Raw genomic sequence first — 13033 nt, 5'->3', positions numbered from 1 at the left:
AAATGTTTGTCGAAAAGATGACATTTAAATAGCCAATACACGCAAAATACTCTGCGCAATTATAAATGTGTTAAGGCTAACTAAAGAATTTACAATCATGATGTGATGCCAATGGTTTGACAATAAAAGTCTTTAAAGTTTGCCCCGTTAAAAAAAAAAAAAGCGGAAAGTGTTTAGTTTTGAATTACCGATTGCTATGGTTACACGGTGCCAGATTTTCATCACGTAGGCAATGGCTACTGAAGAGCCAAATGCCAGGCCTCGACCACCCACAAAGGCAAGCTGCTGTTCAAAGGCTGTTGCTTTTACTCCTTTAAACAAATATACATAATAATAATAATAATAATAATAATAATAATAATTGAATATAATGCTAGACCTATCATAAGACAATATTGCATGATTTTAAATGTCAGTATAAACCAGTATGAGCGCGATACCCTTTAACACCACATGGGGGCGGCGCGGGGAACGGAGCGGCGCAGCAGCAGCGTGTGCACTCGCTCTCCCGTCAGCGCCTCACACGTGGTTTCCCGGGCCGGGCGGGGTCTCACCACAGGCGGGCGGATGTGAGAGGGACGCGCCGGCTTAAATAAGCGGCAGAGCGCGGCACGAAGCGGGACACAGCAGTCTGAAGAACGAGTCGAGAACATTACACAGACGTTCTCTTGTACGGACGCGTTTTTACCCCGGGTTTTTTTGCCGGACACTTTCGCTTTAGCTTTTTCTTGGATTCGTGCAGTGTCTGTTCGGACCTCCAGCCGCAAGGAATGCCCAGGGAGCTGACCCAGAACAGGATCCAGAAGATATGGGTTCCCGCTAAAGATGACAGACCGGCTCCGGGGAGAGGTAAAGGCGTTTTTTCATCTCCCGCGGTCACCTTTTTGCTTACGTCTTTCCTGTGCCGTTTTGTACGTTTGCGCCGGTTTAGTCGTAAAAACCCACGTGCACCTGTGAAGTAAAAGCGGCGTGGGGCTTCGTTTGCACTCGCTTCACGTCACGCTTTTCTTTGTTGCCACGTGACGAGCCCCCCGTCTCCATAGTGACGGAGCCGGCCTGCGCGGGGCTCTGATTGGACAAGGAGGTGGTGCCACTCCGATGCGCTCAAACGAAAATGTGTCAAATGAATGAATGAAATGACCTGATGAACGTCAATGATGAAATGGGTGAAAATCGTCTTAAATTGGATTTTAGTCGTGTATTGTAGTCTGAAGGTTACACGTTTGGTTATCATTTTGACAGCTCAGAATCACATAAAATGCCTTTATTATACCTCTGTGTAAAGGCTGAATGGGAGCCTGAATATCATAGCCAAAACTGCTCATTTAATGTAGGCCATTAAATCAATTTACTCAAGACACTTTTAATTGTACAAATATTTCATCTCTTTCCAATTTCCTTCTATCCACATAAATATAGTCTATAGCTGCATAAGAATGCATTTAACTTGGATAATATTTTAAATGAAATAATATACTTTTAGTCTGTTTAAACATTCCTTTAATCATTTGATAAGGATTATGTTATTATTTTACTGCACAATGTTTGTTAAAATTCACATGTATTTTCTTGACTGTATCCAAGAGCTGACAAAGCACTAGTCCCACCCTAAACATCCTTCTGTCATTAATTTTATCCTTGTCGGGTCATTGGGTTCATGTGCTCAAGACTGGAGTGCTATTTGGATGAAATGAATGACTAAATTGTCTTTTATAACCATCCACTCACAGTCTAATGTGTAATTCAGTTCCCTTGTATAGACCTACTATACTTCTAATCATTTCACAGTGGACCTCAGGAGTGGCATTTCCTGTTAGTGACACAATGACTGCCTTATCATTGTGTTAATGTAATATTGAACTTTCCTATTTATTATTTACACATGGCTGAGTTGATGCATGATGAGCTCCATGGCATACGTGACTAAAGGCTTAATCCCAATCACTAATGCACCAGCTGAGGTGGGTCAGCATTGGGCGTGGGTGGGCAATATTGACTAAAATGGGAAATTTAGAGATTTTTGAAAATATTTTGACTTGACAACATTCAGACATTATGATGATATAACAATAAATCAGAATTATGCCAAAACATGGAAGTAAATGTTTTGATTGAGGTTCAAGTATCGCACAAAACGAGAAGGGACTGTAAAAAGGACCACACGTTTGTTTTTATTTTCTATCTGCTCTTTTTTCATATGACCAAACCAACATTATCATTTCCAAATTCTAGTGTTGGGATAAATAGAAAATCATTTATATTGATTTCTGTTGGGATATAATTATCACTATCGCTTGTCTTCTACTGAAAGGAAAAAGGGGAGAAAAGAAGCTGGTGTTAAATGCTGTAATTGTAGAAAAAATATGTTTAAATTTGGGCTACATGACATTTATTATAATGTGCAATTGCAGTATTTTTTTAATCCATAACTCAAACTACACTACTGTAAAACTTGAAATAGGCTAAGCAGGTCAAGGTCAAAATCTAAACCTGATATTACTGGTATTTCCCAATTTCGTACTAACAATACAAGTTTTAGAATAACGTTTGGAGTCATTTGGAAGTTTGGGAAAAAAAATGGAATTGTGTGATTTGACTGTACATCTTCCATACATTTCCATAATGTAGCAGCATTAGGGCTGGATATTGCCAAGATACAGGGGTCACGATACGAAAAAAAGGGTCTTAAAAATTTACCAAATGGGTCATGTTTTTACTCTGAATAAGAAAATGTATGAAATTTCATGTTTATCCACAAAGCACTTATTTATAAATCCATTCTTCTCTAATAACTTCACACATCCAACCAACTGATCCAAGTAGAAATATAAGGAACACATTCTAGTAAAGTATTGCATGTTTCTTGCCAAACAATTGGCCTGGTCTGAACATCTTCTGCACAGAGGAGATATTGTGACTCAGTATATCGATACCCGTGACCATATATTGCCGTATCGATATTTTGAACACAGCCCTAAGCAGCGTATCAGGGCTATTTTACTTGCACTGAGGTGGCACTAATGGCTGTGTCTGTATAAATAGCCACGTGCTGGAAAGTGGGTCGTATAAACCACAATGATTCCAATAATATCATACAATGCTCTGGGCCTTGAGTGAAACAGTAAAAAACTATATTTCTGTTTGAGCATGAGAGGCTAGTCCTAGAAAAATGGTCTGAATTGAAAAGAAAGTCACTGACATTAGAGACTTGGAAACGGTTGCGTGAGAACAGAGCAAAAATGCAAGCTTCAAATGTATCCAGTAAAACAACCACAGAAAACAACTAAAAATGACCTATGAGCAATATTTTAAAGTGAAAGTAATGCATGTCACTGTCAGCTATCTGCTCTCTTATCTGAGTTGTCTCTTTTTAGTTGCTTTTAAGGGAAGTGGAAATGTTATTTGACTACATGTAAATGAGCAGCGAATGCGATAGAGGTCCACAGAAAAGTGACACAGCTGTTGCTATTTTTGACTTTACTTTGTCAAAATTAATCATCTTAATATTATTTTTTCTCTTCTAGTCTTACCGGTACAAATCATAAAGAATATTAGGGATTTTTCATATTAGGGATGATGAATCATAAAGAATGTTAGGGATTTTTAAACTTTAATTATTTAGTTTATTTAGTAATTAATATAGCAGCCCATTCTAGTTTACCAATATTTGTTTGTTAATCTAAACTAAAGGCAGCGCTGTATTTGCTGGAATGGTTGATAATAATAATAATTAGACTTCTGGAGAAGTAGTTCTGGAGAGGTTTTCATGTTCTGTTGCTTCTTTGCTTGTCTTTGAAAGGGGCTGGCGCGCTTCACTTCGCCAACCCCCCCACGGTGATAGTGATGGTGGGCCTGCCCGCTCGAGGGAAGACTTACATATCCAAAAAACTCACCCGCTACCTCAACTGGATCGGCACGCCCACCAAAGGTATGACAAACACGCACTTGAAGAAGAAGTAGCCTTCAGACAAACAAATTAGAAACCATGCAATTAGAGGAATAAAGTCTTGTAGAAATTCTCTAACTTCTACAGGTTTAAAAATGAGGAGAAGTCTTTGTGGCACTTTACACTTTTTTACAGTCTTTGTGTCTTTGGGCATGACGCTTCTCACACGCCTCATTTAATGTTTTATTATGGTTTTCTAATGGATTTGCATTTGTGTCAGGTCATATATAGATAAAGAGTCTTTCCATTTTATATATAATACATTACCAAGTGGTGCAAGACTCCAGACAGACGCTGTATAATCAATATATTAGTATGATGCTGATGAATAGTAATAACTTCTTCTTTTTCTTGTTTAGTCTTTAATGTAGGAGAGTATCGCAGGGAGGCGGTGAAAAACTACAGCTCTTATGACTTCTTCTCGTCGGATAATGAATGTGCCGTCAAAATCAGGCAGTAAGCGACATACACAACACAATATATGCGCATTTGTATCGTTGAAACTTAACTTTTTGTACTTCTTTTCTCAGACAATGTGCCTTAGCTGCTCTGCGAGATGTTAAATCTTACTTAAAGGATGAAGAAGGCCACGTGGCTGTAAGATCTGGCATTTCTGTCTTAAATTTTGAATCCTAAATCTCCTTTGGGCTAATTTTCGCTTACATAACTCCTTCTAATAGGTGTTTGACGCCACAAACACGACCCGGGAACGGCGCGATCTTATCCTGCAATTTGGCAAAGAGAACGAGTTCAAGGTAAGCCAGACTTTGATCTAGGAATTCATTGACTGAACTCGATCGTGTGTGGTAAGCCGATCTGCTTTTTCATTCAGATATTCTTCATCGAATCTGTTTGCGATGACCCCAGCGTGATCGCCTCTAACATTATGGTAAGCTCAAATTCACGGTACGTTAATCATATTAAAAAAGGGAAAATATTAATAGCATTTTGCCAATTTGTGCAGGAGGTGAAGGTGTCTTGTCCCGATTATAAGGACTGCAACAAGGACGACGCCATGTTGGATTTCCAGAGGAGAATTCAGTGCTACAAAGCGAGCTACCAGCCCCTAGAGCCTGACTCGTACGACAGGTGCTTTGTTTTAGATTATTTCAATTTCTTATGTTCGGGAAAAAACTGTTATGTAGTGATTTCTACTAAAGAGAGCCCAAAAAAAGCAAATTTACCCTACTAAATAATTCTCTTTACGATGTCTTAATATTATACAGTGTTATGTCATATGGTTCAGCACAGCAGGTTCAGTACACACCAGTGTACTCGTGGTTTTAAAATATCCCAAATTTGAAAACTAATACAGTTCGTGCCGTTCTGGTAATTCAAGCTTATGTGACAAGACCGAGTAAATAGTCCCGCAGTTACGTCATTGCTTCTACCATTACTACTTGAACGTCAGACTATTTAAAGGCTCTGGACAGTCACAAAACATAATTTAACAACTTGTACATTGTAGAGTTGTCAAAAGAACAGTAACAGATACTAAACATGTCCATTAGCATACTCTTTAATAATAATAATACAAATAAAAACAATAATACATCTAAAAAAAGTATTAAAACAATATACTAATTTAAAAAAATAATAATAGTATTGTCACAATTAGAACTTGTATAAGACCAGAGGGATAAATAATTAAAGTTTGTGTCTAAAAATAAAAATGGTACTTTCATGATCAGTGAGGTATCAAAATTAGTCTTTTTTTTTTTTTTTTTTTTTTTGTAGAATCAAAATTGAGTTTGAAATGTTGGTGTCGTGACCACTTCAAGCCACGCGCCACACGTGTGTCTGTGTGTCTGTGTGTGTGTGTATATATGCATAGAAATCTGCTGGTTTTGGTCCCCCCATGACGACCGAGGTATCACAGTAAAACTAATTCATAACCATCTTTCTTTTTTTTTTTGTGTCTTCAGGGAGTTGTCTTTCATCCGTATAATGGACGTAGGTCGGCAGTTCTTGGTGAATCGTATCCAGGATCACATTCAGAGTAAGATCGTGTATTACCTGATGAACATCCACGTACAGCCCAGAACCATTTACCTGTGTCGCCATGGAGAGAGCTATGACAACCTTGAGGGCAGGCTGGGCGGAGACTCGGGACTGTCTGCACACGGGAGACAGGTGAGCATTTTAGACAGTGTTTTGGACATAAAAAAAAGAGTTTGGGGCCCTACGTTTACCAGTAGACTTGTTTACTTACAACCATGATATACTTTGCCTATAGACATAGAAAAAGTATTTATTGAGTATCTTAGACATAAAAAGGAGATTGGGACGAGATATTGGCATCATTTATAATAAATCTAATCATATATTTTTCAAATTTTCTTATAGAATACCAATTCATTTATTTTTTTCATATATTCAGTAAAAGCATTGATTTAATGTGAGATCTTGTCACACCGTCCCTAGTTACTGCATATAATTTCACTTTGATCCGTAAAAATGCAAATAAAAAGTCAGTCAATTACGTAGTCATTATTTTAGATTGATGCCTGCACGGTGAAGGTAGTGCCTACATTCACCATATTTATCCTGACACTTGTGTACTTATAACCATGATATACTTTGCCTATAGACATGGAAAAAGTCTTTATTTATTTCAGTCGGTGTAATCCCTCATTCGTCCAGGCGTGTTCCATAGTAGAAAAAGCTTCAGTTGTAGTCATCTGGACTTGAAAAAGTAGACGTTTCGACTCTCATCCAAGAGTCATTGTCAATAACAGAATTTAGGTCGAGAACTCCGATATTAATACTGTTCTGTGGTAAGACCCGCCCATTGGGAGGAGCCTTCCTGAAGTAGAAAGAGTTGTTGGTTTCAACAGAAACTCCCCCCTTGTATCTACCGAGCTAGCCTATTCAGAATCTTAATGGGCTGTTAAAACCTCTTTGTCTTAGTGAGACCCTGGCTCAACCACCCTGAGTACCTGATTAGCATTTGAATTCCCTGGTCCTTTACCTTTCCAGGGGTTCAGTAACCCATTATAGATAACAGGAAGATTAAACCTAAGCCCTCCATTTCTGTTTAAAGAAGGTCTTTCTTTTTTAACAAAAATAGCTTCCTTGACTCCTCTTTCAAACCATCTTTTCTCCCTGCTTAAAACCTTCACCTCACCGTCTTCAAACGAGTGATTAGAGGCTTCAAGATGGAGATGCACGGCGCTCTGTGGTCCTGAACTTGTATTTCTTCTGTGCTGATAAAGCCTCTTGTGTAGAGGCTGTTTTGTCTCACCTATGTACCGTTCTTTACAGCTTTCTTCACTGCATTGGATCGAATAAACTACATTGCTCTGTTTTTGAGTCGGCAATTTGTCCTTTGGGTGAACCAGTTTTTGTCTTAAAGTGTTGCCTGGTTTAAAATAAACAGGGACTTCGTGTTGTCTAAAAATTCTCTGCAGTTTTTCCGACAGGCCAGACACATAAGGGATAGAAACACCCTTCCTTCTCTGTTCAGTTTCCCTTTTGTCCTGCTTCTTGGTTCTCTTCACTCTGTTGAGAGCCCAAGCGGGGTAACCACAGGCTGAGAGGGCATTACGGACATGTTTTTCCTCTTTCTTCTTGCCCTCTGAGCTGGTGGGCACACCTTGAGCTCTGTGTTGTAAGGTTCTGATCACTAAACATCAGCTGTTCTTGTGCCTAGTTCTCGCTGGCCCTCTCTAAGTATGTGAAGGAGCAGGAGCTGAAGAATCTGAAGGTTTGGACCAGTCAGTTGTGCCGCACCATTCAGACAGCGGAGCACCTGGGCATCCCGTACGAGCAGTGGAAGGCCCTCAATGAGATCGACGCTGTGAGTTAAAAAAAAAAAAAAAAAAGCACAATATTAGCTGAAATATTAAAGAAGTTCTAAGTTTGTCTTTTGCGCTTTTTAGGGTGTGTGTGAGGACATGACGTACGACGAGATGAAGGAGAAGCACCCCGAAGAGTTTGCCCTGCGAGATGAAGATAAATATTATTACCGCTACCCCGCTGGAGAGGTACACGGAGTACTTTTGTTATTAATAATCAACAGTTTACATAGATCACACAATAACTTAACAGGTTTAGGCAATTTGCTGAAAGCCTCGACTCTCTTTTTCAACCCTCTTCACGCTGACTATCAAAAAAAGAACTGAAATGGAACTTGAATGTCTACTTAACCAACAAAATGCTGTTTGGAATCATCATTTATGTCCATCTTAGATACATTTTGCTTTGTGATTTCCAGTCGTATCAAGACCTGGTGCAGCGCGTGGAGCCTGTCATCATGGAGCTGGAGAGGCAGGAGAACGTGCTGGTCATTTGCCACCAGGCCGTGATGAGATGTTTGCTGGCTTATTTCCTCGACAAAAGCGCAGGTAAAAACGCTGATTAAAAACATTGCCTTGAATAGTCAAAAAAAGTTGTATTAGGCTAAAAGGTAAAGCAAAAAAAAAGCTACAGATGGGTCATTCATTTTGGCAACAGTGCTACAGGGGTTGCCGGTTTCCAGTGACCTTAATGTGTGCGACCTGTGTTCGTCAGAGGAGATGCCGTACCTGAAGTGTCCGCTGCACACGGTCCTGAAGCTCACTCCTGTGGCCTACGGCTGTAAAGTGGAGTCCATTTCTCTGAACGTGGAGGCGGTCAACACTCACCGGGACAGACCTGAGGTAAAAAGAAGAAGCAACCAACACAACAACACCTAAAAACACCTAAATAAAGATCTTACATGGTCACAATGTTTTTTTTCATAATAGGGAACAAATATGATGATTTATTGATAGCTTTTTTGATAAACAATTGTGTTGCTTCTTAATGAGTTGAATTAGATCTCCAAAATTACTATATGAAGGTTGAATATAGCTTTAGCCGAACAATATAGATTATAAAAACAAAAAAAAGCACATACTGTATTTTTCGCATTTTAAGGCGAGCTGTCTACGGTCTATTTTCGATCATTTTTTATATATAAGGCGCACCAGACTATGAGGCGCATTAAGAGAAACAGAACATGTACCACACATAATCGCTTCGAGGTCAGTAAGCGCAACCAGAATTAATCCACATATAAGGCGCACTGGATTATAAGGTGCAATTAAAGGCTTTTAAGTGCACCTTTTTATAGTGCAGTAAATACGGTACAAATAGATAATTTCGCAATAAGATCAAGAAGACCATTTTACACTTGCAACAAAGCACAGCAACAGAATACACATGAACATGATTTTTCTCTTTCCATTTAATTCACATATGTTGTTTTCTTCTTGCAGGAGATGAAGAGGGGTCCCGGGACCTTGCAGAGGAGGAACAGTGTGACCCCATTGACCAGCCCAGAGTCCAACATTAAAAAACCTCGTATCGACGACCTGGACCAAGCCCCCATCCAGGAGCTGCCCCACTCCGTGGAGTCTCTGGCCCTTTGCAGCCCCACTCACCTCCCCCTGACACTGGCTGGACAGGTGACTTTGACTCTTGATTTAATATGTGCTCAAGGCAAATCACTTGACGGCTCTTGTGCAGTTGAACAATAAACTACCCTTAAAACACTAGTACAAAGGCAAAATAAGAATAACAGACTAATAAACGAACATTTCATCTGTATTAACAGTTCTTTATGTGTGTTTCTGTTACAAAATGCCTCAGAACAGCATCTAAATAAGATCTGTGCTGTGATATTTGTCCTCTGCACTTAATGTCAGCTAATACTAGTTTGATACAGGCCACTTTCCGACCTATGTTCTTGATTTCTGTTAAATACATTTAATTCATTTTTCACTCACCCTGCTCCTCTTTCCCTGTTTGTTGCTTCCTCCTTGTTGCCACTGACAGCACTGGCTGGGCAAAGTCTGTCTGTGAGTATCTTCAGTTTTACATGTTTAGCCGTCATATCCCACATCACGTCTTAGCCATTGTTTTCCTGTTCAAATTTGGCCATAACTGACTCGAATTCTGTTGTGCATTTAGGGGATAATGTGGAGTAGAATTGCTACTACCGTGTATATATAGTCATTTTATTCATGTAGAAGTAAACCTGAATGTAAAAAATGTACTTAAAATACACAAAAATGTTCCCTAAAATATAAACACTTCTTTATATTACAATAATACCTTTTTTAATGATCGTAATTATTACTATTAGTCAAACTAATTACCGTTTAAACCCTGTTTGTCAACTACATACACTTTTAACAATTTACTTCACAAATAGATTAAAATAGTAGCGCTTTTATACAAATTCTACTCACAAAATGCAAACAGAAGTGCTCTACTCGTCTTGTTCTTATTTATTACCGTAACGGCAACAAAACCTGAGAGTAAACAGTTCCTTTTCCCTTTTATGGTGATGCTAGTCTGAAGCCCCTCCCCATTTCCTGTCAGTGATTGATGCAGGAAACAGGAAATTGTATCTCATATTTGTGTATAGCAAGTTCAAATTCCGGTAATTCCTGTCTGCTTGTTGATTATGCATCAACACATGTGGCTGAGTCATGCTGACAGTGTCTCCCTCTTGTCTCTTGTCTCATTTTACTTTATTTTTGTCCTCTTGTGCTGCTAAAGACGCACCATTCTTCACTATCTCAAAGTGCTGTCGCTCCTAGTCTGTCAAAGGTAAAACACTTGTAGCGTGTCCACTGCACCATAGCAGAATAGTTTGAATTAAACCTTCATGTTTGGGGAAGCCAATGGCAGACTTTTCGTACCACAATCATATCTGGAGACGGGCCCGTTTTCGTGATAAAACTGTAACTTATTCTTCCATCGAGCACATTTATAGCAGATTTCTAAATGTAGAAGTAACTGCCTAAGCTATGGATAACAAAAAAAACATCTAAAACGAAAATGTATTTGCAGATAGGCGTGAAGATATTTGAAAATAACTTTTTACTGCTTTGACACACATCAAGAGCCATGTTAATATTACTTGTTAAATGTGCTAAAAGAAATATTAAAGTACCGATGAGAAATAAGCCAAGTAAACCAATGAAGTTGATATGATTGTTGAATGCGTGTTAATGGCTGCTCATACTATATCGTTTTTTAATATTTCAGAAGCGTAAGAGGTTGACACATTACACAAATGCTAATATGGGCTCGTGCCAGATGCTTGAACATGGACACGCTTTCGTCTGCGTCTGTCCATGCGCTGAATCTGCTGGTTCAGTGGAACGGCGTCTTGGCTTCACTCATAATCACCGGAGGATTAGCCTTCTCACTTAGCCAACTTGTTCCCACGCTCCGAAGCAAAGCTGAAAATAGCACTGAAGTAACGGGTCTGAGGCAACAGGTGATGTAACCTGTCCTCGGGCTTCAGCACGTTGTGTTCAGGAGCGTTTCAAACATGCGACGGGAGCGCTGTGTTTACCTTTTTTATTAAAGTCAAGATGTCGATGACAGCGGTTGTTCTCAAAATGAGTTAATGCGTTGTACTTAAATGCAGTTAAAGAGGCAGTTATATATGCAGACCTAATGTTAAAGTGTTTCTTGGTCAAAATGATAAAGCTGTTGGAATGTTAATTGTTATCAGCTTTACCTCAATGGCAAAAGGGCTAAACCTGATCACGGTGAATAATTAGGATGTTCACAATGCATCAGGAAAGTGGAGGGAATAAGTTGTTTTTAAAATGTTTAAATGTAAAAGTAAAAACCAGATGCAGAGCCTTTAAGTCGTTTTCAATGAACGTAGCTCCTGTTACATCATCTGATATAAAAGAAGGAGCAACAGTGGCTTGTGTCTGTTGTCTTTTTAGCTGGAAGGTTTGTGGTTTTATACCAGCTCCAACCAGCACATTGTGTCCTTGGGCAAGACACTTCACTCACTTGGTCTGTGTGAATGTGATATGTAACTTATTACCTCCAAGTGATGTAGTGTAGGTTGGAACATCTTTTGACTTTCTCATCTAAGCAGAGAGTTTTATGCTTTGTTTGTTTTTGTGTATTTCAGAAGCTGAGAAGAGACTGGTCGTCGTGACGTTTTTCAAATCTTCAAATGACACAACCCCTTTTCCTCAAGAGACCACAAACTTCCCACTGACCAGTCTTACAATTAATGAAGGTTTCTTTATTTCACGATCACACTGATTTCTTTCAGTTATATAATGATATTGGTCATCTCATTTATTTTTGTGACTTTTCTATTTTTCCACTTAAATTCATTGTAATTCAAATTTGACTGAATTAGTTGTTTACTTCAGTTTTCTTTTATAATGTCTGTGTAATGTCTATCAATTATATGGTTACTGTATATTTACGGAACCCTTTGTTGATTATTTTGCACGTCGTGGGTGCGTACAATGTTTTGAGTTACCTTTATCTTTCTTTTATGCAGGTTTTTGCCAAATAGTGCCTAAAGCTGCTTCACTTGCAATTTAATTCAGTTCTCATCTCATTTCTCAATTTAACGTGTCAATGTAATCTCACTTGTCAATTAACATTTCACTTATGTATGTGTGTATTATGTAGAAGAAAATCTACCTTAATTTTCTTTGCTGCCACTGTCGCTACGCACAAAGTCCTTATTTTTGTTACAGAAAAGCGTGCTGATAATAATATTATTAATGTATTCTGTCAGATGAGTGATACACTACAGTGGGGGGTGTTGAATGAAGAAAAATGATTGTTGCTTTGTTTTTTTAACTTTTTGAGTTGGGACTGAATGAAAAGAAGTTCTGTTGACGCATTTGCTTGAGATACTTGAATGTTTTTGTAAAAAATATATATTTATTTATTAGAATGTAGTTTTTGGATGGATGCTTGTTGGACTCTTTCCCAGTATGTTGTGCATGTGATTTTTGCATCTGCTGGACCAATTAAAACACTCCAAGGAATGCACTATTTTGTTGTCCAGATTTGTTGTCATTTATTCATTTGAACCATTTTCCAATCGACATAATATTAATGACTTAGCTTAATAAAACATTGCTTAAGTTCTCACAAGCAGCCACAGCATTACACAGAATATAGAACTTAATGAGTACAATTTCAAGTCAGTTTACTGTCTGCGTATACTATTTAGCTTAAACTATTGATGTCCATTGGCCATTAATAGATATAATGCAGTACATTGCACAACAGACAGGCATTCAGACAATGTGTTTATAACAGAAGTTGAGCTGGATA

General features: G+C 38.6%; 1 protein-coding gene across 3 annotated transcripts; it reads left to right on the top strand.

Moving 5' to 3' along the window:
* The first annotated feature begins 691 nt into the window (after positions 1-691).
* pfkfb3 (6-phosphofructo-2-kinase/fructose-2,6-biphosphatase 3) lies at positions 692-12745 on the top strand. 3 transcript variants are annotated; one of them, XM_072454967.1, is made up of 16 exons: positions 693-849; positions 3800-3928; positions 4306-4402; positions 4477-4543; positions 4627-4701; positions 4779-4835; positions 4911-5035; positions 5872-6079; positions 7599-7745; positions 7828-7932; positions 8163-8292; positions 8459-8586; positions 9187-9375; positions 9746-9768; positions 10475-10525; positions 11859-12745. In XM_072454967.1, the coding sequence occupies exons 1-16, from the start codon at positions 771-773 to the stop codon at positions 11863-11865; spliced, it is 1617 nt and encodes a 538-aa protein (XP_072311068.1). In that variant the 5' UTR covers positions 693-770; the 3' UTR covers positions 11866-12745. The 3 variants fall into 3 exon arrangements, with proteins under 3 accessions (XP_072311065.1, XP_072311067.1, XP_072311068.1); XM_072454964.1 differs by lacking the exon at positions 10475-10525 and having other exon boundaries at positions 692-849; XM_072454966.1 differs by lacking the exons at positions 9746-9768; positions 10475-10525 and having other exon boundaries at positions 692-849.
* Positions 12746-13033: the final 288 nt, after the last annotated feature.

The sequence above is a fragment of the Eucyclogobius newberryi genome, unplaced genomic scaffold (genome assembly GCF_026437365.1).
Source record: "Eucyclogobius newberryi isolate DKJ021-1_F unplaced genomic scaffold, fEucNew1.0.hap1 SCAF_2, whole genome shotgun sequence".
NCBI lineage: Eukaryota > Metazoa > Chordata > Actinopteri > Gobiiformes > Gobiidae > Eucyclogobius > Eucyclogobius newberryi.
Note: the sequence above shows the minus strand (reverse complement) of the source record. Positions and strands in the feature narration are given on the sequence as shown.